Genomic DNA, 22,136 nt, shown 5'->3' with positions numbered 1-22,136 from the left:
AGCTGACTCCTGTGTGCTAGGCCTGACAAGGTACTCTTGGTTCCTCTTGTGATGCCTGTATCGTTTACACAGTCAAAACATCCTCAGATGATATAAGCTGGAGTGAACTATTTATTTTTCTATTTTTTTTATTTTACTTTAAGTTCTGGGATACATGTGCTGAATGTGCAGGTTTGTTACACAGGTATACATGTGCCATGGTGGTTTGCTGCACCTATCAACCCATCATCTAGGTTTTAAGCCCCACATGCATTAGATATTTGTCCTAATGCTCTCTCTCCCCTTGTCCCCCACCCCCTGACAGGCCCTGGTATGTGATGTTCCCCTCCCTGTGTCCATGTGTTCTCATTGTTCAACTCCCACTTATGAGTGAGAACATATGGTGTTTGGTTTTCTGTTCCTGTGTTAATTTGCTGAGGATGATTGTTTCCAACTTCATCCATGTGGACTATTTTTTCATCATATTCTACCCTTCCCAAGTCACACCTAGGGGGCTGAGGAGTGACAGGTGGAGCAGGGCAAGGCTGGATTAAACATTAATGCAGCTATCACCACTGCCCAGAGGAGCAAGTTCCCAGAGCCAAGCTACAGAGCTACCCTAGTGTCTCCAGGCTGAGGAGGTGGTGACTGGCATACATGGCTCAATTTGTCCAGGTCCTGGCTGAAATAGGTGACTTTGGTCGCTTCCAGATACAGCTATTGATCCTGCTGTGTGTTCTCAACTTCCTGTCTCCCTTCTACTTTTTTGCCCATGTCTTCATGGTCCTAGATGAGCCCCACCACTGTGCAGTGGCCTGGGTGAAGAACCACACTTTCAACCTGAGTGCTGCTGAACAGCTGGCACTGAGCGTGCCCCTGGACACTGCAGGCCACCCAGAGCCCTGCCTCATGTTCCGGCCACCCCCTGCCAACGCCAGCCTGCAGGACATCCTCAGCCACCGCTTCAATGAGACGCAGCCTTGTGATACGGGCTGGGAATATCCTGAGAACAGGCTCCCATCCCTAAAGAATGAGGTAGGCTTGTCCTTTTGCTGGTCTCTCCACCAGTTGTGGGTCTGTCAGGTCTTGTGCCTGACTCTTCGCCCTGTATCTGCTCTGTATCTGCATGGGGCTCTGTATCTGCCCCATGCCCATATGGTCAACCATGGGCACGTATGTTTTTCATTTTGTCAATCTCATTTTCCTCTTTGTCCATCTCATTTTCCTCTTTGTCCTCTGCCTATTGACCCATCTGTCTGTCATCTTCTCTGTCTGTCTGCCCATCTGTCCATTTTTGCCCATCCTTTTGTCATCCCTCTCTTTCCTTGTCTCTCTGGCTATCTACCCAGTTGGTGTCCTCTCCTCATTTCCCATCTTTGTGCCTTTCTCTACCCAGTGTGCTCATCTGTCTGTCCAGTTCTCTTTGTCTTTCAGTCTGCCCCTGCATGTCTGCCTACATTCCTATTTTCCTAACCCTCTAATGCCATCCCTTTCCCCGTCCATTTCACTGCCTTCCTGCTTGCTGGGCTTCAAAGCTTTCAGCTTTTCTCTCTAGGTCTCTGCCAGCCTGCCCTTGAGACGCTGGAGAACATCCAGGACTCTAGGACTTGTCCTGTGGATAACTAAGCGTTCATTCTTGCTAACTTCATTCTTTTAGGAGAGACGCAGTCAGAAAAGTTCCCATCCTAGCCACCTCCGAGCAAGAGGGGCCCTCTGAAAGCATCCAGTCCCACTCTATTGCTTCCCAGATGTTGGGGTTGAGGCACAGAATGAGGAGATGGCTTAGCCAGGGCAATGCAGTGAGTTGATCATGGAGCTGGGGCTCCCATGCCAGATACCTGCTGTCTAGATTCCCACAGGAGTGGGAGGCAGCACAGATAGTCCAGAAACCTGAGAGGCATGGGTGCTTGAGGGGATCTGTATAATTCTCATCTTCTTTATGGTGGAAAATCTGGGATTAAACATTCACTTCTCCCCCACCCCATGGCTGAAAAAGTATTTATTTTTAGAGGTTGTCAGAGACCAATGTGTTAACCAAAGCTTAACTTTCACTTCTTAATATGTGACCATAAAACTGTTCCCAGAAGCCTGGCAGCCTGCGGACATGTCCTGCCTGTCCTTCTCCCAACTCTCCCCCACCCCACCCCACCCCACGCCACAGGGAGCTCTAGGGAGCCTATGCATGCTCCCAGGCTCTGGGGCTGGCCAGCCTAGCCCCTTCTGACCCTTACTGTCCTCTCCATCATCTCCCCAGCATGACATCCATGACCGGTCCCAGCCTTCACTAGCCCTAACGTGTTGTGATATGCCTATATGTGTTAAACTCTCTGCCCACCTGGCCAAATATCATCATTCTCAAAGCCCAGAAAACCTTCCAGATTGCTCACAGACTACTCTAGGCTTTCTTCACACCCCATGCTGGACTGTTGATGCAACCGTATTCAGCCAAAGGCCCCTGAGGATTAACTGTGCAGGGAAGTCAGAGGGGAAAGGTACTTTGTTCCTCTAGTGGTCAGGAAAGGTCTGGGCCCCTTGCAGAGGAATAAAGGGCTGGGCGGGTTCTAAGGCCCAGAATTTGCTTCCTCCTGGTTGGGGGGAATGGGCAGGCAACTTTCTGAAGGAGGTGGTATGTGTGAACTGGGCACCAAGATACTAGAAAAATGTTGCTAGAGAAGAGGGGATGGCCTTTGCAGGCAGAGAATAAGAATAGCACAGGAAAGGCCTGGCAGCAGGAAGCAGGCAGGATGTCTGGGGAGCAGTGGATGTGCCAGCAATGGGGTCAGGGTGGAGGGGCAGGGGTATAGGAATTAGATGGATGTTTTCAAGGATTTGGGACCTCTGTTCTTTGGTTTTTGTTTGACACATCTGAAAAGAATGCATACACAAAGAATTATCACGTGAGAAAGCATTGGTTAACCCTAAGGTAATAATTAGGATTTGCGGAAGGTGGAAAAAAATTACCTAAACATTTTTAGCAATTGGAAACTGCAAAATAAGCCGATAACATCCCTGTTAACACTTAGGAAGCGTCTTCATTCATGACATCTGTTAAACTAGAGAGACTCTATTGGCCGTTGGAAGGTTCCTCAAACGCAAAACAGAAACAAGGGGAGTCCTTTGACTGGTTCCCATGTTCTTAAGTGTTCTCCCCATCCCTTCTCCAACCTCAGCTCCTCGATGAAGCAGACCTCCATAACTTGAAAGAGGGTGTTATCATTCCATAGACATCTGTCTTATACATAGCATCACCCTCACATTTCTTCTACATGCTGGGTCTTCAGCTGCGTTCTAGGAACACCATGCCACACACTCTTAAGCTGCACATTTATGCTAAGCATATGAGAGAATGTCAGGAAAGACTTTTTTTCAGATTATGAACTCACTCCATTTAGTGTATTTCAGAAGGTGCAATACTTCATTTATCAGTGAAAGAAGTTGGAAATTAACTTCGAAAAATAAATCAGCAAATAGCAAATTTTCTCAAAAGTTGCAGTCACGTATATAGTGCAAGAAATGAGGAAGGGCAAGACAGACTCCACCCACATTAGTGAGTTTCATCAAACACCCAAGGGTGGAGAGAAAAGACAGCTTTCAGAAAGGACTGTGTTATGAAATGAGGCACATGGGGAATGTGTTTTCTAAACTAGATCTAGGAAGTGGAATGTGGAATCAATCTGTCCTCCTCCCTTTAAGGACTGTCCACTGGTTAATCAATTTTTTAAAAGACTAAAAAATAATCTCCTCACACACAAACACCCGCAAAAAAACAAAACAAAAAAAAACAAAACAAACAAAAAAACAAAAAAAAACAGCACGAAGATGTCCCATGTTACTCTGAACCAAGGAGCAGCTTAACAATTAGCATTAGTGTGCTAGAGAGTCATCACAAGCATGCCTTGCTTTTAAGCAAACAAAAAAATTTTTTGAAGCAACAAAACAAATGAGTACTGATCACTTTTCTGACAATAAACAATGACTCAAAAGTAACTAGTATTGGGATGGGGAAGGGGAACCATACCTATGAGCCTTGTCTTGCAAGAGTATATGTTGGTAGGATTAGGCATTTGTCACTATTGCAGAGAATGAACTTCAATTTTTTTTTTTTTTTTTGAGACAGGGTCTTGCTCTGTCACCCAGGCTGGAGTGCAGTGGCGAGATCTGGGCTCACTGCAACCTCCGCCTCCTGGGTTCAAGTGATTCTCTGACCTCAGCCTATCAAGTAGCTGAGACTACAGGCATGCACCACCACGCCTGGCTAATTTTTGTATTTTTAGTAGAGGTGGGTTTTCACCATGTTGGCCAGGGTGGTTTCGAACGCCTGACCTCAGATGATCCACCCGCCTCAGCCTCCCAAAGTGCTGGGATTACAGGTGTGAGCCACCGCGCCTGGCCTAATTTTAATTCTTAGTTTGACTTAAACCTTGCTTTTAGTGTGATGGCGACACAAGCTGAGCTGAAAGGGCTCTGGAGAGATGTTCACAGAAGCACACGCCTGAGGCTCTTCTTTGGCTCTGGAGGCTTGGTTAACTGCATTCTTTAGGCCCTTCTCTGTGAGTGCAGAATGCTCTGCATACTCAACAGCCTTCCAGTCCAAGGCCAGTCTGGAGTGATAGGCTTCTGTTTTTTGTTCTTGGCAAGTTTTACAAGAGTAGAGGGATCATTCTCTGAGATGAATTTGGGTCTCGACAAGCAAGAAAGGAATCTTTGGACAGTGGTGAGTTATCACAGGCACCCACTTTTCTTTCACATTTTTGAATGAGGATGGAGATACCACTGAAAAACTGACTAGAAATACATCTGTTTGTGGATACTTAGCAATTGTAATCTTTTATAACCCTCTTGTCCAGAAGTGTCAAAAAGTCCAAGAGCATATGGCTCACCACCAACCATAACCGTGACCACATAGTTGTTAGAAATAGTTGGTACATTTTCAGATGTAAATTTGTTTGTTGTGTAGGATATCGGTATGTTTTACCAATGGCATCATTGCTCACAACAGCACACTTAATGGTCTGCATTGCTGAAATAGTTTTGTATTTACTTTAAATATTTCAAACTTGATGTTGACCTCAGCTTCTCCCTGGGGCATGGCGGCACTCAGGACCTCTCTCCTAGACAGTGCTGGCATTGCAGTTGGACCTTGGGCCTCTCACTCTACCCTAACATGCTCTCCTTACCCCCACTCTTCCAAAGACTGTGACTCCCAAGGAAATGAACGCTTTGTGCCCTGCACCACATGATAATCCCAAGCTCGGTTCCAGAGTGCAGCTGGCTTGGTGTGAGATCTTCTATCTCTGGCTTTCATCTATGAGGAAGGGTTCTGCCCATTGACCCAGAGGACCCTCTCTGAGCTAACACCTAAGCTTCTTTATTATAAATGGTGACTTCATATTTAAACTTAAATGCAAACAATACTAATTTGAAAAGAAAAAAAGTATATTTCCTTATAGGCTGTGTGCTCTTGAAGGTCAGAATATGTTTCTCCTTTTCAACCTACATTTCCTGGGTGTCCACCCTTGGTAAAAGAAAAAAAATGGGCTGGGTGCAGTGGCTCATGCCTGTAATCCCAACACTTTGGGAGGCTGAGGCAGGAGGATCACTTGAGCCCAGGAGTTCAAGACCAGCCTGGGCAATATAGTGAGACCTCATCTCTACAAAAAATAAAATAATCAGCCAGACATGGTAGCACATGCCTATAGTCTCAGCTACTCCAGAGGCTGAAGTGGGACGATCATTTGAGCTAGTAGTAAGCCGTATTCATGCCACTGCACTCCAGCCTGGGGAGACGCTTTCTCAAAGAAAAAAAAAAGAAAAAGAAAAAAATGACTCCCCTGTCTACGTGGACCTTGGAATGGGAAGGTGGGACGACCATCAATGAATAGCAACAATCATGTGATCTGTCCAGGGACCAAAGAAGTAGGAATAGGAGGGAAGGGGAAGCAGAAAGAACAACCATTTCTGGTGTCTGGAGGCATGAAAATGCCTGGCATATTTAGGAATGCTGACATGGCAAAAGAGGCTGGGAAATAGGCAACAGCTAGCTCTTCAAGGGCCTTAGATATAGTGCTAAGGAATTTGGGCTTTCTCCTAGAGACCAAAGGGAGCTGTTGAAGGTTTTGGAATAGGGGAGGGATCCAGGATGGGGTATGCTTCAAGAAATGAGGGTGGAATTCTGCAGACCACCATGGCAGGCTGCAGACAGAACCATCCACTGTGGGTGTTAGGGCTGGGGAGGATGACTGGCATCCCAAGTTGGAGCCCTCTTCATCTCTACCACCTGCAACATGACAACACCACGAGAGCTTGGGCATATCTCGGCGCCTCTCCAAGCCTCAGCCTTTGCTGCTGCACAAAGGGAATGATAAGCCATTATGGGGTTAGAACGAGGATTTAATGTCATAGCAGGTATATAAACTGAAGAGAGGTAGTGAATGGTGGCTGTTGACCAGGGGTGCCAGCCTTAGAAGACTCCAAGGCTTGGTGCTCATGCCCACAGGGCACTTCACTCCCTTGTGTCTGAGCTGTCTGCCACCAGCTGAGAGCTTTGTGAGCACACAGGCCAGCACAGCCTCACCCTAGATAACAGGTACTGAGAGCTTCCTGTGACATAGCCACTGAGCTAACCATGTTACAAATGTTAGTTCCTTTCATTATATCAGGTGATACTATATAGCATATTTTATTCACATTTTGTAGTGGGAAACCAAGACACAGACAGATGGGCTAACAGGCTCAAGGTCACACAAAGCCACTCAATTCTGACTCCTGAGCCTGGCAACAATAGGCCTTTATTATTAGTTATTTTAAATGCCATCTTACTACAAAGGCAATCTGTGGCTGCTAGACAAAAACCAAATAGGATAGAACTGGCTGGAGCAACAATTTCAAGTCCCCTGTCCTTCCCTACTTCATTCCCAGGGGCAATCAGTTCATCACTTGATACATGTTGAAAGTTCTTGAAAATTAACAGTTGTCCTTGAGAACAGAAGTATGAGCACAATGGTAACTCCTGGACTGGTTAATTTCTTGCTAAAAGTTATTTAACTGATGGTGATTGGTTAATTAGCTAGCTGTAGGCATTAGTTTATGCCTTCATTTATTCATTAATTCAGCAGACATCCTCTTAGCCTTCACTCAGATTCATTCCCTGTCTAGGGCAAGAGAGATGTCTCAACTCTACCAGCTGCCATCCAGCTGTGGGACCTAGGGTTAGCTGCTTAACCTCTCCTTTCTCGGGAAGATGATAATAAGTGAAGGATTATTATTAGAATTCTGTGAGATCATGCATGTAAAGTGTTTAGCAAGCACCCAGCACAGGGTGAGTGCTCAGTGGTTGCTGCTGGGAAGCTGGAGGAGAGCTCACATGACAGTTCCCCAACAAACATTTGTGTGTGGAACTGGGCTGTGTTCAAGAGGCATGGCGGGACTCCCTGAGGGGCCCACAAACCCCGTGGGGTGGGGGTCAGTCAAGTGAGTCAAGTGCACATACAGCTGACGTGTGTACAGAGTGGTATGGGCCCAAATATTCTCTCCTCTTGGTTTCTCAGGCTGTGGGATTCTCAATAGGTCTTGGGTGGATTAGCATACTCTGTGTCTCTCTCTTTCTCTCTCTCACACCTGCACATTCTCTCATTCTCTCCCTCCCTCCCTCTGTGTGTGTGTGTACATGTGTGTGTGTGTTCCTCTGTCCTAATCGCCTTCCTCAAGGCATGTGTGAGGGCTCCTTAGGATTCTGATTGACTGTGCATGGTGGGTACTTCAGGGGGATTTTGCAGCCAGGTAGAAAAACATGGAAAGACCCAAGTGTGTCCCAGGGCTGCCCTGGCTATGGGGAAGCGGCCCCATTTGTTAGGAAGCAGCAATTAATGGTCTGTCACAGGGTCCCAAAATTTGCATCCTTAGTGTGTCAATAATTTTACATGGCATCTCCAGGCCAAAAGAAATGCCTAACAGCCCTAGGTATTAAGTCATTAAGTTCAAACAAGTGTTTATGTCCTAACGACTTAGTAGTTATTTTTTGGAATAAATGCATAAGTTGACAGAAAAAATATTTTAATTTTATTCTTAAATACAATAACTTACTGATAGGATGTATGCACTTACTGGGCATTGTACAACTTCTCAGTCCTTAAACACTGCCACCCTCACTTTCTCTTCCACATTGATTTTCAGGTGACATTTGCTTTCACAGCAACTGCCAAAAGCACTTTTCTATAGATATGATGTCAGACTTCAAATAGATATGATGTCATTGGAAAGAAAGTAGTGTGGTCTCACATTGAAAGTGTGAACTATCCTGAGCTAGTAATTTGTGTGATATCAGAGAGATGTCAACTTGTATTTCCTTTTAAAACCTGAAATGCCTTGCCATGCTCAGTGAGTTCACCATGGTGCCCTGGAGTGCCTCAGTACACAGTTTGGGAACCACGAGCTCCTGCCCTGAAGGGTTTGTAGTGGGCTAGGTGGTGTAGGGCTTGCCCTCTGTGCGGCCCCTGGACTCACATCTGCCTGTGTCTCCCTCAGTTCAACCTGGTTTGTGATCGGAAGCACCTGAAGGACACCACACAGTCAGTGTTCATGGCTGGGCTCCTTGTTGGCACCCTCATGTTTGGGCCCCTCTGCGACCGGTAAGAACCTTGCCCTGCCCACTCCCTGCCTAGCAAGCTCGTCAGTGCTGGCACAGGCCCAATTCCCCCTTATGCCCCTCACACTGGCCTTTAGGACGAGGCCCTCTTCCCCCTACCCTCAAATGGGGCTCAGGGAAGGGCCACGTCTCCTCCCTCAGACAGAGACCCCAGGACAGGGCTGGGCCCCCTTGCGGCCTTCTCCTCAGATGCCTTCCGGGAGGGACCCTCCACACAGACCTGCCCTGTTTCCTCAGGATTGGCCGCAAGGCCACGATCCTGGCGCAGCTGCTCCTCTTCACCCTCATCGGCCTGGCCACAGCCTTTGTGCCCAGCTTTGAGCTCTACATGGCCCTGCGCTTTGCTGTGGCTACTGCCATCGCTGGATTTGGCTTCAGCAATGTCACCCTACGTGAGTGTCTGGGCCCTGGAGCCTTCAGCCATAGGGTGAGGCCCAGGGGCCTGGGAGGGCCATGGCCCCGAACGGCCTGTGGAGGTCTTTTCAGGTACCCCACATCTGAAGTGGTCGCACCGGTGCTTCCTGTGTTGGCACTGAGGCCCAGCCCCCACAGGGTGGCATCTAGGAGTAATGGGGAGTGAATGGCAGGGATTAACCCTGTCTCAACCTCTCCATTCCCACAGTGACAGAATGGGTGGGGCCCTCATGGAGGACGCAGGCCGTGGTCCTGGCCCAGTGCAACTTCTCCCTTGGGCAGATGGTGCTTGCGGGACTCGCCTACGGTTTCCGCAACTGGAGGCTCCTTCAGATCACCGGCACTGCGCCTGGCTTACTGCTCTTCTTCTACTTCTGGTGAGGAAAATACATGCCAGGAGCAAGCCCCCCCAGGTTAGTTGTGTTGGGGTGGGGTTGGAGTGCAGCGCCCATGTTCATAGGACAGTCAGAGGCGAGTCTGGGAGAGGGAGCCTGTCACAGCTGGGTGTGGGGTTCAGTTTGCACTGGAACAAGACAGAAAGCTCCCTAGGACTCCAGGCCCCAAGGTCATAGCAGTTGCTGACCCACAGGGCTCTGCCAGAATCTGCACGTTGGCTCCTGACCCGTGGGAGGATGGACGAGGCGATACAACTGATCCAGAAGGCGGCCTCAGTCAATAGGCGGAAACTCTCCCCGGAGCTCATGAACCAGGTACTTCCAGCAGGCCCAGGCCCAGGCCTAGAATCAGACCCACACGGACCTTCCTGCCTGGCCTCTCACTCTGCTTCTTCCTCCCAGCTGGTCCCAGAGAAGACAGGCCCCTCAGGGAATGCCCTGGATCTGTTCAGACACCCCCAGCTCCGGAAGGTGACCCTGATTATCTTCTGTGTCTGGTGAGTGCCCAGAGCCCGAAGACAGAACCACAAGGCTGCAGCCTGCCTGGTGTTTGTTGGCAGAGGGGTGGGCTGGTGGCTGTTTGGCTGGGATGGTCTCTCCCTGGCTGTGCCAGTGTCCCCTGCTGTGACTGCTGACCAAGGCAGGCTCTCCCTCTGGGTGGTGTCTCATCACCCAGCAGCGACGGGAACCCTTCATTACCTTGTAGGTTTGTGGACAGTCTGGGGTACTACGGCCTGAGCCTCCAAGTGGGGGACTTCGGCCTGGACGTCTATCTGACGCAGCTCATCTTTGGAGCCGTTGAGGTGCCTGCCCGCTGTTCCAGCATCTTCATGATGCAGAGGTTTGGCCACAGGTGGAGCCAGTTGGGGACCTTGGTCTTGGGTGGCCTTATGTGTATCATCATCATCTTCATCCCAGCAGGTACCAGGGCTGGCTATCCCTCACCCCCATGCCCCCTCACCCACTGGCTGCCAGGGGCTAGACCAGTGGCCATTGTTCTGCTTCCAGGAGTAAAGGCTTCCCTAGGGTTTGGGTACAGAAGGGGTGGGGAGTTTCAGTGGATGGGGCTGGCGTCAGGGCCCAGGTGATGGGGCTGTGTACCCTCTGCCAGATCTGCCCGTGGTGGTCACCATGCTGGCTGTGGTGGGGAAGATGGCCACAGCTGCCGCCTTTACCATCTCCTATGTGTACTCTGCCGAGCTTTTCCCCACCATCCTCCGGTAAGAGCTGCAGTGTGACTCCTGCTCCTCTGCCACTGAGACACTGATTTGGCTGTCCCTCCTCGGCCCTCACCCCATTCCACAAATAGCTGACAGGGCTGGCTCTGGGGCAGCAGTGCTGGGCAGGGTCCAGGACAACTAGAAATCTAGCCCAAGCCCTCAAATTGTCCCCAGAATGGTGGAGGACAGACAGGCAAGTAGGCCATGCCCTGGCCGTCGGGACAGGAATGTGGGACACATCTAAGAATGAATGGCCACAGAGAAGGAGCACTTGGGGTGGGAGGGTGGTAAGGATGTGCAGCCTGCGACCTGAGACTTGACAAGCAAGCAAGGGGGTAGCAGGCAGGGAGCAGGGCTGGAGGCAGGAGCAGAGAGCAGGAAAGCTGGATGGGCCGGGTGAGGCTGGAGACCCTGCAGAGCTTTGAGGTCTGGGCTCTCCCGAGGAAATATACTAGGGCGAAGCTGAGGCCCAGAGTTGGGCCCAGGTCTACTTAGCTTGCCCTGGTCTTCCCCCAGGCAGACAGGCATGGGGCTGGTAGGCATCTTCTCACGGATTGGGGGCATCCTCACACCGCTTGTGATCCTGCTGGGAGAGTACCACGCTGCCCTCCCTATGCTCATCTACGGCAGCCTCCCCATCGTGGCCGGCCTGCTCTGCACCCTGCTGCCAGAGACGCGTGGCCAGGGCCTGAAAGATACCCTCCAGGACCTGGAGCTGGGACCTCACCCATGGTGAGCTGCCTGCTTGCACTGAAACCACTACTTGGGTCTCACATTGGCCACGCACTCTATATGCCCAGGCCTCCACCTCATCACTCATCCACTGTTGTCTAGAGGCTAACATGGAGTCCTCCAGAACCACAGACATCTGGCTGGCGTTAGTTCAGATTCCCCTTACTTCGAGGAGGGGGGTGGTGAGGGACACTGTCATGGGACCAATTCCTGGGCAGCCAATGACAGCCTTCTGCTCCCTCTAGGTCCCCCAAATCAGTGCCCTCAGAGAAGGAAACAGAGGCCAAGGGAAGAACTTCCAGCCCGGGAGTGGCCTTTGTGAGCAGCACATACTTCTGATTGAGGTCTCTAAGAGCTGGACCATCAGCAGCAGGGAGCTGCCTAAATACCTCCTTGGATATGGCCAGGACCCAGAGGGACACAGGGCAAGACCAGCCTTGCTTATGGAGGCAGGACACCACAACCTGGCCCATGGCTGTCACCTCCTGCCGAGTCCAATCCCAGACTGGGAACCACCATCTGGGACAGGACCTCCTGGCCTCCTTCACCTTTCTCATCTCCAGAGCCCCGCCCCCAATACTCTGTCTGGGTTAGGATCTTGGGTATGTCTTGGGATTAATTTGTCCTCTAACAATCTTCACGGGGTGTGGCTCTCTTGATCTCCTCAATCTGGAGGCTCCTGCCCTCAAAACACAGTGACGTTCAAAACAGAACACAAGGTAAGCCCTTTCCAATTTGTGGGAACAGGAGGGGAGAGGAAACAAATGTGAAGTTGTAGACTCTACCCAGGCAGGTGGATGAAAATGTTGTGGATAAACGGAAGGTTATGATTCCTTCTAGCGGATGGACCAGATCCCTCTGGCTACATTGGGTCATACAGAGGGAAGATTCAGTTCAGCCTAAATCAAAACTTTCACCTTGCGTTCACTTCAAAGATCGCCCAACCCCCGCCCTACACTCAGCTCATGCCTAACCTATGTGTGGCTCAGAGACCAGCTTGGGGAAGGGGAGGAGGTTTGTTCTGCTCCCCATCTCACCCCACCTCCTCCTGCTCATGCTCAGCTGCTTCTGGACCTTCCAGGGCCCATGCAGGGTGAGGGAAAGGGTAGAGGTCTTTTCACTGAGCTGCTGCTGGTTGCAGTTCTTCCTGGTGCACATTGGCTAATGCCAGTTGGTGTGTTTTGTCAGGCTTCTGAAAGCTGCCTTTTCCACAGGCCATCTTCTTGGGCTTCTCAGAGATCCTCTCAGGCCTTGGTATTGTTCCTCAGAATGAGCAATATGCTCCCAATGCACTCCCAGCTTCTCTTGGGACCCTTCTCCAGCCCCATCCAGCATTGCTCCCACAATCTCTCCTACAGCTGGCAGCCCCTAACCCAGCCAAGATGGCCTTCTTGGCTGGGCGTGGTGGTTCATGCCTGTAATCCCAGCACTTTGGGAGGCTGAGGTGGGCGGATTACCTGAGGTCAGGAATTTGAGACCAGCCTGGCCGGCATGACGAAACCCTGTCTCTACTAAAAATACAAAAATTAGCCCTATATGGAGGTGCAGGCTGGGAGGCTGAGGCAGGAGAATTGCTTGAACCTAGGAGGCGGAGTTTGCAGTGAGCCAAGATCGCACCACTGCACTCCAACCTGGGCAACAGAAAGAGACTCCGTCTCAAAAAAAAAAAAAAAAAGATGGCCTTCTTAGATGGGCGCCCATAAAGAGACCTCAAGCCAGACTGCCTTCCTCAGCACCTCCTTAGCCTGCAAGAACACCATATATCATTGTGTCACCAAATGGTAGAAAAAGAGCTTGCCTGGCCACTGCCCCCGCCTTGCCCCAGCTAACCTCCCACTAGGGAGAAGGTTCCAGTCTCTCTTCTCACAGGCACCCCAGCTTGCTCACCTTCTCCTGCATGGCTGGTTCGGGGTTGGGCGTAGATGCTGGACCAGTTTCCTGTAAACCCAGCATGGAAGTGTCCAGCACCTGTCTTCCAAACACATGGATATTCCTCACTCACGATTCTCAGCTTTGAAGTGCTGGACAAAAGCTCTATTTAGCTTCCTGCTGTGTGCCCATTCATGGCATCCTCTTGGGGAATACTAGCAAATCTTTCTGGGCACAATGTGTGTCCCAGGCTGAAACTGCCAAGGGGTGGGGAAAACCAGATAGAAGTGGGGAAAGGGCCATTTCCCAGCTAAAGGCAGTTTCCTCCTCTAAGATGTGGACACTTGCTCCCTTTAAGACGGAATGATTGTCATTCCCAGGAAGAGACCTGAACGGCCAAGCCTGGCTAATTTTTGTATTTTTGGTAGAGATGGGGTTTTGCCAAGTTGGCCAGGCTGGTCTTGAACTCCTGAACTCGTGATCCACCCACCTCGGCCTCCCAAAATATTGGGATTACAGGCATGAGCCACTGTGCCTGGCCCCTGGAGACTTTTTCTTTCCTTTTTGGGGGGATTATGGTTGGTTGGGGAGAAAGATTTTTTTTTTCTGTGTGTATTTAAAAGTGTCCTGTGGTTTGCTCTGATGAATGGATAAGTGTCCTTTAGCAGTCACTGATGGGAGGTTGGCTGCTGAGGCCTCTGAGACTCTGAAGGAGAAGATATGCAGCTTCACTGGACCCTGGTTGTGTACCTCCTTGATTTTGCTCCTCAAAGGTTACAGCAGTGGTGACTATCAGTTCTAAACCTTTAATCCAGGTGTGTGAAAGCGAAACTGTGCCCCAAACAGTTAAAGACACCAATGACTAACAGAAATTCTTGAGTTTGCAGGATGGCAGGTAAGAAAAGAAACAATTTACTGAGATGCTGAAACTCCCTACACTTGTAAGACAACAAAACTGTCTAAAATAGGTTGGAACCAATGTGGCCAACTAGAGTCTGTGCAGAACCTGCTTGCTGACATCACAGCCTGAATTTCCACTACGTGTTTCATACTCACTCCCCCCGTACCTGCCCATGTGATCTATGAGGTGTCATGAAGAGAACCGCGCATGCTGGAGGACTTTCCAGACCTCCTCTTTCCTTCCACTAATCACCTGCTAATCTCAGAATCCCTACACCTTTTCTAATAAAAACACTGCCTTAGCACCAGCCCAGGGAGACAGATTCAAGCTGGACTCCTGTCTCCGTGTCGGCCGGCCTATAATTAAAAGCTTTTCTTTCCTCAAAGACCCGGTGTCATAATATTGGCTTCTGGCACATTGAACAGCAAGCCCCTTTTTGCCTAGAAACAATTTGACCCTCATATTTACTAGTTTTCTCAACCTGTAACCAAGGGAAACAAAAATGACCTCCTAAATTTTTAACAAAGGCAATCAACATTTGTAGCTGGTATGAATATCTGTTCTGTAAACTCATGTCTGCAGGCAACACAATGTTTCTTTAGCCTATGAGCCTCCATCTTGCTGAGCTGATTGGAAATTCATCTCAGCTGTTATTGGGGCTCTTCTCTACCCAGAGAGTTCTGGGATCTTTTCTTTTTGAAAAGGAGTCTCAGTCTGTCACCCAGGCTGGAGTGCAGTGGTGCAATTCTCTGCTCACCGCAACTTCTGCCTCCTGGGTTCAAGCGATTCTCCTGCCTCAGCTTCCCGAGTAACTGGGATTACAGGTGTGCACCACTGCGCCGGGCTAATTTTTGTATTTTTAGTAGAGACAGGGTTTTGCCATGTTGGCCAGGCTGGTCTTGAACTCCTGACCTCAGGTGATCCGTCTGCCTCAGTCTCCCAAAATGCTGGGATTACAGGCGTGAGCCACCATGCCCAGCCGAGTTCTGGGATCTGATGTAACCAAAACAAACCAAAACAAAGGGGTGCTCCCACCCTGCTCTTCAGTCTCACTGATGGCTGCTGGGTACTCACTGTGCTGTCTGCTTGGTCCCTTTGGCCCCCAGAGTGCTGCTGCTCAAGAGTGGGGAACTCTAAGGGGGATGAGGGGCCTAGGACCAACCACTGAGGTGACCTGCAGACACCCCGAGGGAGGTCTGGTGAAAGAGGAAGGATCTGATGCCCCAGATACCAATAAGATTGCAGTGCCCTGCCCCCAAACGAGTGAAGATTGAGCCATAGGAAACTGCAAAAGAGCTGTAAGTAGGTTTCCCTGTGATCAATACTTCAATTTTTTTTCAAGTATATGAAATCTTTTAATTTTTTTGTGTGTGTCTTAAGTGTCTGTGTTAGTCCATTTTCTGTTGCTTATAACAGACTGCTTGAAACTGAGTTATTTATAAAGAAAAAAATTTATTTCTTACAGTTCTGGAGGCTGGGAATTCCAAGATTTAGGGGATACATCTGGTAAGGGCCTTCTTGCTGTTGGGAACTCTGCAGCATCCCAAGGGGGCACAGGTGAGGGAACTGAGCAAGCTAGCTTATCTTTCTTCCTCTTGTTATAAAGTCACCAGTCCCATTCTCATAACTCATTAACCCATTAATCTACTAATCCATGAATGGTGATTCATGGATTAACAGATTACGCTCATGACCCAATTACATCTTAAAGGCCCCATCACACTACCACACTGGAGATGAAGTTTCAACATGAGTTTCGGAGAGGACAAATATTAAACCATAGCAATGCCCTAATTTTGCTGAGGTCCTGAGTACGTGCTGTACTGGTACAGGGATGGTCTGCCTTGTACCAGGCCCTGTGCTGGTTTTCCTGTCCTGCCACTTTGGCCTCCCTTCCCCCGAGCATGAAGCTTGAAGCCCTGTTCCTGCAATCTGGCAGAGGAGGCTTCTAGCTTATGGGGGAGATGGGTCAGACACCGGCAGCTCTGACCAAGGCTGGTTGGCAGGGGAGTGTCATGGAGAGACAGAGCAGAGGTGAGTGGGGTAGGGCCAAGCCATTTCCAGCTGTGGGCTCAGGAAGGCTTGAAGGATTGTTGATAAATGAGTGATATCTGGAAGGACAGGAGAATTTCCGAGAGTGGAGGTGGAGCCCTCGTGTGGAGGAAACAGCCTGCACAAAGACACGGGCAGGGGGGTTCGTGTGGCAGTTTTCCTGACCTGCCTTGCCCCTGGAGGCTGCCGCCAGTTGTGTCCCTGGAGTAGAATGCTGACCCTCACCATTCCCAGCCCACCCCAAGGGCCTCCCCACCCCATTGTGACACTACTTCCCGGACACCAGTGGAACTCAAAGGTTCTGCTTCCAAGGGTCTGGCTGGGCCTGGATTGTGGTCAGGTGGGCCCTGGCTTTGGCTTGTGGTCCTGCCTCCAGGGAGGCAGGGCCGGGAGGGTGTGGAGGGTGGAAATTACGATGACACTTGGCAATTGTGCGGCCGCGTTCTCAGCACAGGTGTGGACAGGAGCCTGCCTGGGCCTGTTTGGCTGTGGGGAATCTGTGGAAGGAGCGGGCTGCCCTCCCAGAAAGCGTGAGTTCTCGGGTGTGGCGTCTGGCCGTCTCCTGCGGCAGGTGGAGTGCTGCTCCTGGCTATGCTTCTCCCAGGCCTCAGTTACCTCTTTGGCACATTGAAAGCCAATTGCCTGGGGCCTGTCCACCTGGCAGAGGACCTTTGGGATGGGTAGAGGGAGTGAATGCTCCAGGGTATTGGGGTATCAGGTGGTGCTGGGGGATGCTGAAACGGTCCCTGCAGAGGGAGGCTGGTACAGATGGCTCTGGTCCAGAAGCCACATCTCTGAGAGGAGAGCGGAGGCTTTTTCCCTCCCTGGACAAGTCTCCTTTATCCACCTCCACCCTCTCCAGCCTTACACACATACATCCTGTATTGGTTTCCTATCGCTGCTATAACAAATGCCCACACTTAGTGGCTTGAAACAGCAGAAACTTATTACCCTACGGTTTTGGAGGTCAGAAGAACAAATGGGCCTCAGCAGGCTAAGATCAAGGTCTCAGAAGGATTGCCTTCCTTTCTGGAGGCCCTAGGGCAGAGCTCATTTCCTTCCTTGCCTTTTCCAGCTTCTAGAGCCTCCTGCATTCCTTGGCTCTGGGACCCCTTGCATCTTCAAAGCCACCAATGGCTGCCCAAATCTTTATCACGCCGCATTTCTTTGGGTCTTATGCATTTAAGGATCCTGGGATTAATGGGACCTACCCGGACAATCCAGGATAATCTATTTTAAAGTCAGCTAAGTAGTAACCTTAACTTCATCTGCAACTTTAACCCCCCTTGCCATGTAAGGAAACATATTTATGAGTTCTGAGGATTAGGCATAGATCTCTCTGGGGGGCGCTTATGCAGCCTCCCCCACCTCCCAGCACACACACATCTGAGCATGCTCTCCCTCTGTGTTCCCTGCCTCTTATGCACCTCCAAATCCTGCTGAGATAAGGGATCCCAAACTTGGGGCCAGGCAGGAAGCAAAGACAAGTGAAAAGGGGAAATGGTGCCGGACCCTGCTGGGCCTCCTGCATGCACACATCAGAAGTAGGAGCCGGGTGCAGTGGCTCACGCCTGTAATCCCAGCACTTTGGGAGGCCGAGGCAGGAAGATCACTTGAGGTCAGGAGTTCAAGACCAGCCTGGCCAACATGGTGAAACCCCATCTCTACTAAAAATACAAAAATTAGCCAGGCGTGGTGGCTTACACCTGTAGTACCAGCTACTTGGGAGGCTGAGCCAGGAGAATCACTCGAACCCAGGAAGCAGAGGGTGCAGTAAGCCGAGATCACACCACTACATTCCAGCCTGGGTGACAGACCGAGATTCTGCTCAAAAACAAACAAACAACAACAACAATAATAACAAAAAACAGAGCAGATTCTCAGACTAAAGGAGGAGCCCCTGCTCAGCTTTGCTAATTGTTGCCAGATGGGAATGCTGTCCCATTGGCCAAACTTCAAAAAGAAAATGCTGCATTTATGTGAAATCATCTTTTGGCAGTTAAATCACATTCCAAGATACAGTGAGGCACCAAATGGGCTAGCCAAGGGAAATGTGTCTGCAGGCTGGATTTGTCCAGTGGATGATGAGCTGGAGACCTCTTCCCTGGATTATGGAACAGCAGTCACAGTCTGAGAAGGAGGCAGCCCCCTAGTGTGACTGGTAGGAAACTAGGGGCCCAAGAGGGAAAGGGGACTTCTCCTCAAGCAGACAGTGAGCTCTTCTCCATCCCTGTCCACCCTGTCCAATAGTAGAGTGAGGGGCTCATGGTGGCTTCTGAAAGTGGCCCTAGCCTTGGCTAGGGCTAGCAGGGCAGCTTGGTAACATGCCCAGGTGAGGACCCCATGGGGGCTGGTGGCCAGGCTAGGTCACTCCTCCAGGGCCGGCCTAAGAGGGATAGATTTGGCAAACGCAGCTTGGCCTCCCCACAGATCCCTGCCCTCTAGGCCCACCACAGTGCTATCCCCAGCCAGGCAAGGGCCCCTGGTTTCCCAGCCAAGGCCCATCCACTAAAGAATTCTCTGAAGAAACTTTCCCAGAATGCTGGGGATCTGCAGGGATCTTGGCAGAAATGAGAGGAAGAACATAGGATGCCTCTGCTAATCATTACAATATGCCTCAGTGTCTTCCGCAGTGCTTAGGAAGCAAGTTCCCGTGAGACAAAGGACCAGAGTGTAGGAAATATGAGAATACATGGAAGACTGTCCCCTTCAAGGACACCTGGCCTGACAATGTGGGTGATCAGCCTCCCACAAAAAAAAAAAAAAAAAAAAAAATCACAAGAACAGAGACAAGGGGTCTCATCATACTACAAGATGACCGAAAAGCAATACAAATTATAAGACCCAATGCTGCTGGTGGGACTGTAAGGAAACAGACACCTCATGAACTGTTGTGGACTCTGAAATGGGTTGCTCTTTCCAGAGGACACTATGAGCCTATGTTATAAGAGCCATATAAACAATCCTACTTCTTGGACCTTAGCCCAGGAAAGAAAGAGAGCCTTCTGCACATTAATGTGTACAGAAAAGTTGTCTGGGATAGTGAGGAAGCAGTGAGAAACAGCCCTGGTGCCCAGTAGCTACCATGAAGTAAACAGCACCTTAACAAAGATTCCGTAGCCATTAACATGATCAATGTGAAAATGAGTTTTGGCCGTGGAAAATACTAAGAGCAAGTAGTAGCAGGCAGAAGTTCACTAAACAGGGGATTCCTCCCATCACAGTGGGGGACTGCTGCCTTTATCAGTCTCCAGCAGAGGGGAGGGGGCCCTGCAGAAGAGCAGGAGTGGATGTTTCAGGAGAAGGTCCTTGGGCACAATATTTTTTCAAAATAAAAACAGACACTTGTGAATCCATCACCCACCCAAAGCGCCAGAACATTTCTAATGATTTCAGTCCACCTCTTCCTTGACATCATCCCTCTGTCTCCCTTCAGAGATGGTTTCCTGAATTTCATCCTTGCTGTTAAAAAAATCTATAGTTTTATTGCGTGATATACTGAAATTATTTCTTTAGTCTTGCTTGTTTCCAAACTTTATAATAAGAGCATCAGTTTTCTGAGGCTTGCTTTTTTCACTAAACATCCTGTTTTTGAGACTCATACAGGTTGGTGGATGGAGCTGAAGCTTCTTCATTTTCACTGCTATATTGTATTCCACTATATAAATCTACTACAATTTAGGCATTCTTTCATTGATGTGCATTTGGGCTCTTTTTTCACAGTTGAAAAGTGTCATGAACATTTTGGTACTTATTTCCTGGATCATATGTACAAATGGCTCCCTAGAGTATATACCTGGGAGTAGCAGTGCTGGGTCATAAGGTATATAGATACTCAACTTTGTAAGACAGTGCCAAATTGTTTTCCAAAGTGGGTCTATGAATAATTCTGCCAGGAATGTATGCAAGGTAGTTTTCTCCACTATTTGGTATTATCAAACTTCTCAAGTTGGCCAGACATGATGGCTCACGCCTATAATCCCAGCACTTTGGGAGGCCGAGGTGGGCAGATCACCTGAGGTTGGGAGTTTAAGACCAGCCTGACCAACATGGAGAAAACCTGTCTACTAAAGATATAAAATTAGCCGGGCATGGTGGCGCATGCCTGTAATCCCAGCTACTTGGGAGGCTGAGGCAGGCGAATCACTTGAACCCAGGAGGCGGAGGTTGCAGTGAACCGAGATTGCACCGTTGAACTCCAGCCCAGGCAACAAGAGTGAAACTCTGTCTCAAAATAAAAAACAAAAACTTCTCAAATTTTGTCAATCAAATGAGTGTAAATATCCTACCATGGTCTTGATTTGCATTTCCCTCGTTATTAAAGAGGTTGAGCATCTTCACGTTTGTAGGCCACACGAGTTTCCTCTTCGTAAAATGCCTGTTCAGGTCTTTGACTCATTTTTCTTTTTTTTTTTTTTTTAGATGGAGTCTTGCTCTGTCACCCAGGCTGGAGTGCAATGGCACCACCTCGGCTCACTGCAACCTCTGCCTCCTGGGTTCGAGCAATTCTCCTGCCTCGGCCTCCTGAGTAAATGGGATTACAGACGTGTGCCACCACGCCTGGCTAATTTTTGTATTTTTAGTAGAGACTGGGTTTCACCATGTTGGCCAGGCTGGTGTCAAACTCCTGACCTCAGGTGATTCCACCCACCTTGGCCTCCCAAAGTGCTGGGATTACAGGCGTGTGCCACCGTGCCTGGCCATGATTTGTGGTGTTTTTTGTTTTTTGTTTTTTTTTGAGATGGAGTCCTGCTCTGTTGCCCAGGTAGGAGTGCAGTGGCCAGATCTCAGCTTACTGCAGCCTCTGCCTCCTGGGTTCAGGTGATTCTCCTGCCACAGCCTCCCAAGTAGCTGGGATTACAGGTGTGCACCATCATGCCCGGCTAATTTTTGTATTTTTTTTTTACTGGTGACAGGGTTTCACCACATTGGCCAGGCTGGTCTCGAACTCCTGACCTCAGATGATCCACCCACCTCGGCCTCCCAAAGTGCTGGGATTACAGGTGTGAGCCACTGTGCTCGGCCTGATTGGTGGTTCTGTACATACTCTTTACATATTCTTGATCCTAGTCCTTTTTCAGATACAGGTGTGTGTGTGTGTGTGTGCGCGCAAATATCTCCTTCCAGTTGTGTCCAGTTTTTTTCCACTGTAAGATTTTATTTTTAAGTTTTGTCTTCTTAAAACTGCTATATTGCTAAATTTGACTACAAGTTTAATATTGCTATATTGTATATCACTATATAAATACACTACAATTTATACATTCTTATATACCTGTAGTCAAATTTATAAATTTAAAATTTTATGGTTAGTACAAAACAGCATAGTTTTTGTGTCTTGATTAGGAAATCCTTCCTTACCTGAAAGTCAGAAATAGATTCCCTTATATTTTCTATTAAAAGTGTTGTTCTTGAAATTTAAGGCCTTAATAGGGCTGGAATTTTTGTTTATGATACGAGGAATCTAATTTTAATTTATTTTTCCATTTACTGACCTATCATGCCACTCCCCTCTCAGATATCAACACTTTATGTTTGCATGGATGTATTTCTGGGCTTTCTATTAGCTATTTCTATGTTGGCACATTCTCATTAATTCACATAACTTTATAATAAATTTTGATAATTCACAGGGCACATCATTCTTATTATTCTTCAGAATTTTCTTAGGTATTTATACCCTTTGTCCTTCAATATACATTTTAGAATCATCTTGTCAAAATTAATTTTATAAAAAATACCTTTTGGATTTTGACTAGAGTTGTATTGGATCTACAAATCAATATGGAGAAGAATTGACAACTTTTATTCATGACCATGAGATAGCTCTACATTTACTTTTCTTTCTTCATGTATTTCTGTACGTTTTATCGTTATTTTACACATAGGTCTTGCACATATTTTTAAACCATTTTTTAAAAATGTGGTAA

General features: G+C 48.8%; 2 protein-coding genes and 1 pseudogene across 17 annotated transcripts in view; 2 read left to right on the top strand and 1 right to left on the bottom strand.

Annotated features, from left to right (window-relative positions):
* The first annotated feature begins 451 nt into the window (after positions 1-451).
* SLC22A13 (solute carrier family 22 member 13) lies at positions 452-12,487 on the top strand. 2 transcript variants are annotated; one of them, XM_055282857.2, is made up of 10 exons: positions 452-1,014; positions 8,503-8,606; positions 8,861-9,015; positions 9,246-9,414; positions 9,627-9,747; positions 9,835-9,929; positions 10,139-10,353; positions 10,544-10,652; positions 11,169-11,384; positions 11,630-12,487. In XM_055282857.2, the coding sequence occupies exons 1-10, from the start codon at positions 637-639 to the stop codon at positions 11,721-11,723; spliced, it is 1,656 nt and encodes a 551-aa protein (XP_055138832.1). In that variant the 5' UTR covers positions 452-636; the 3' UTR covers positions 11,724-12,487. The 2 variants fall into 2 exon arrangements, with proteins under 2 accessions (XP_055138832.1, XP_055138840.1); XM_055282865.2 differs by lacking the exon at positions 11,630-12,487 and having other exon boundaries at positions 11,173-11,320.
* LOC134732185 (cell division control protein 42 homolog) lies at positions 4,347-5,035 on the bottom strand (annotated as a pseudogene).
* Positions 12,488-16,497: 4,010 nt separating the features above from the next.
* Positions 16,498-22,136, top strand: part of SLC22A14 (solute carrier family 22 member 14) — a 36,741-nt gene continuing 31,102 nt past the window's right edge. For 3 of the 15 annotated variants that reach the window (XM_055282806.2, XM_055282788.2, XM_055282834.2), the window contains exon 1: positions 16,608-16,660. In XM_055282806.2, coding sequence (XP_055138781.1) covers positions 16,622-16,660 — 39 coding nt within the window. In that variant the 5' untranslated portion in view covers positions 16,608-16,621. The other 12 variants (XM_055282740.2, XM_055282750.2, XM_055282778.2 and 9 more) reach the window with 9 other exon arrangements.

Source organism: Symphalangus syndactylus, chromosome 1, assembly GCF_028878055.3.
Source record: "Symphalangus syndactylus isolate Jambi chromosome 1, NHGRI_mSymSyn1-v2.1_pri, whole genome shotgun sequence".
Taxonomy (NCBI): domain Eukaryota; kingdom Metazoa; phylum Chordata; class Mammalia; order Primates; family Hylobatidae; genus Symphalangus; species Symphalangus syndactylus.
This window is presented reverse-complemented; position numbering and strand designations above follow the sequence as displayed.

Coding starts and splice junctions, on each gene's coding strand:
- SLC22A13 (XM_055282857.2), top strand. CDS start 637: ATGGCTCAATTTGTCCAGGTCCTGGCTGAAATAGGTGACTTTGGTCGC. Junction 8,607..8,860: donor TTTGGGCCCCTCTGCGACCG/GTAAGAACCTTG, acceptor CTGTTTCCTCAG/GATTGGCCGCAAGGCCACGA. Junction 10,354..10,543: donor CATCATCTTCATCCCAGCAG/GTACCAGGGCTG, acceptor ACCCTCTGCCAG/ATCTGCCCGTGGTGGTCACC.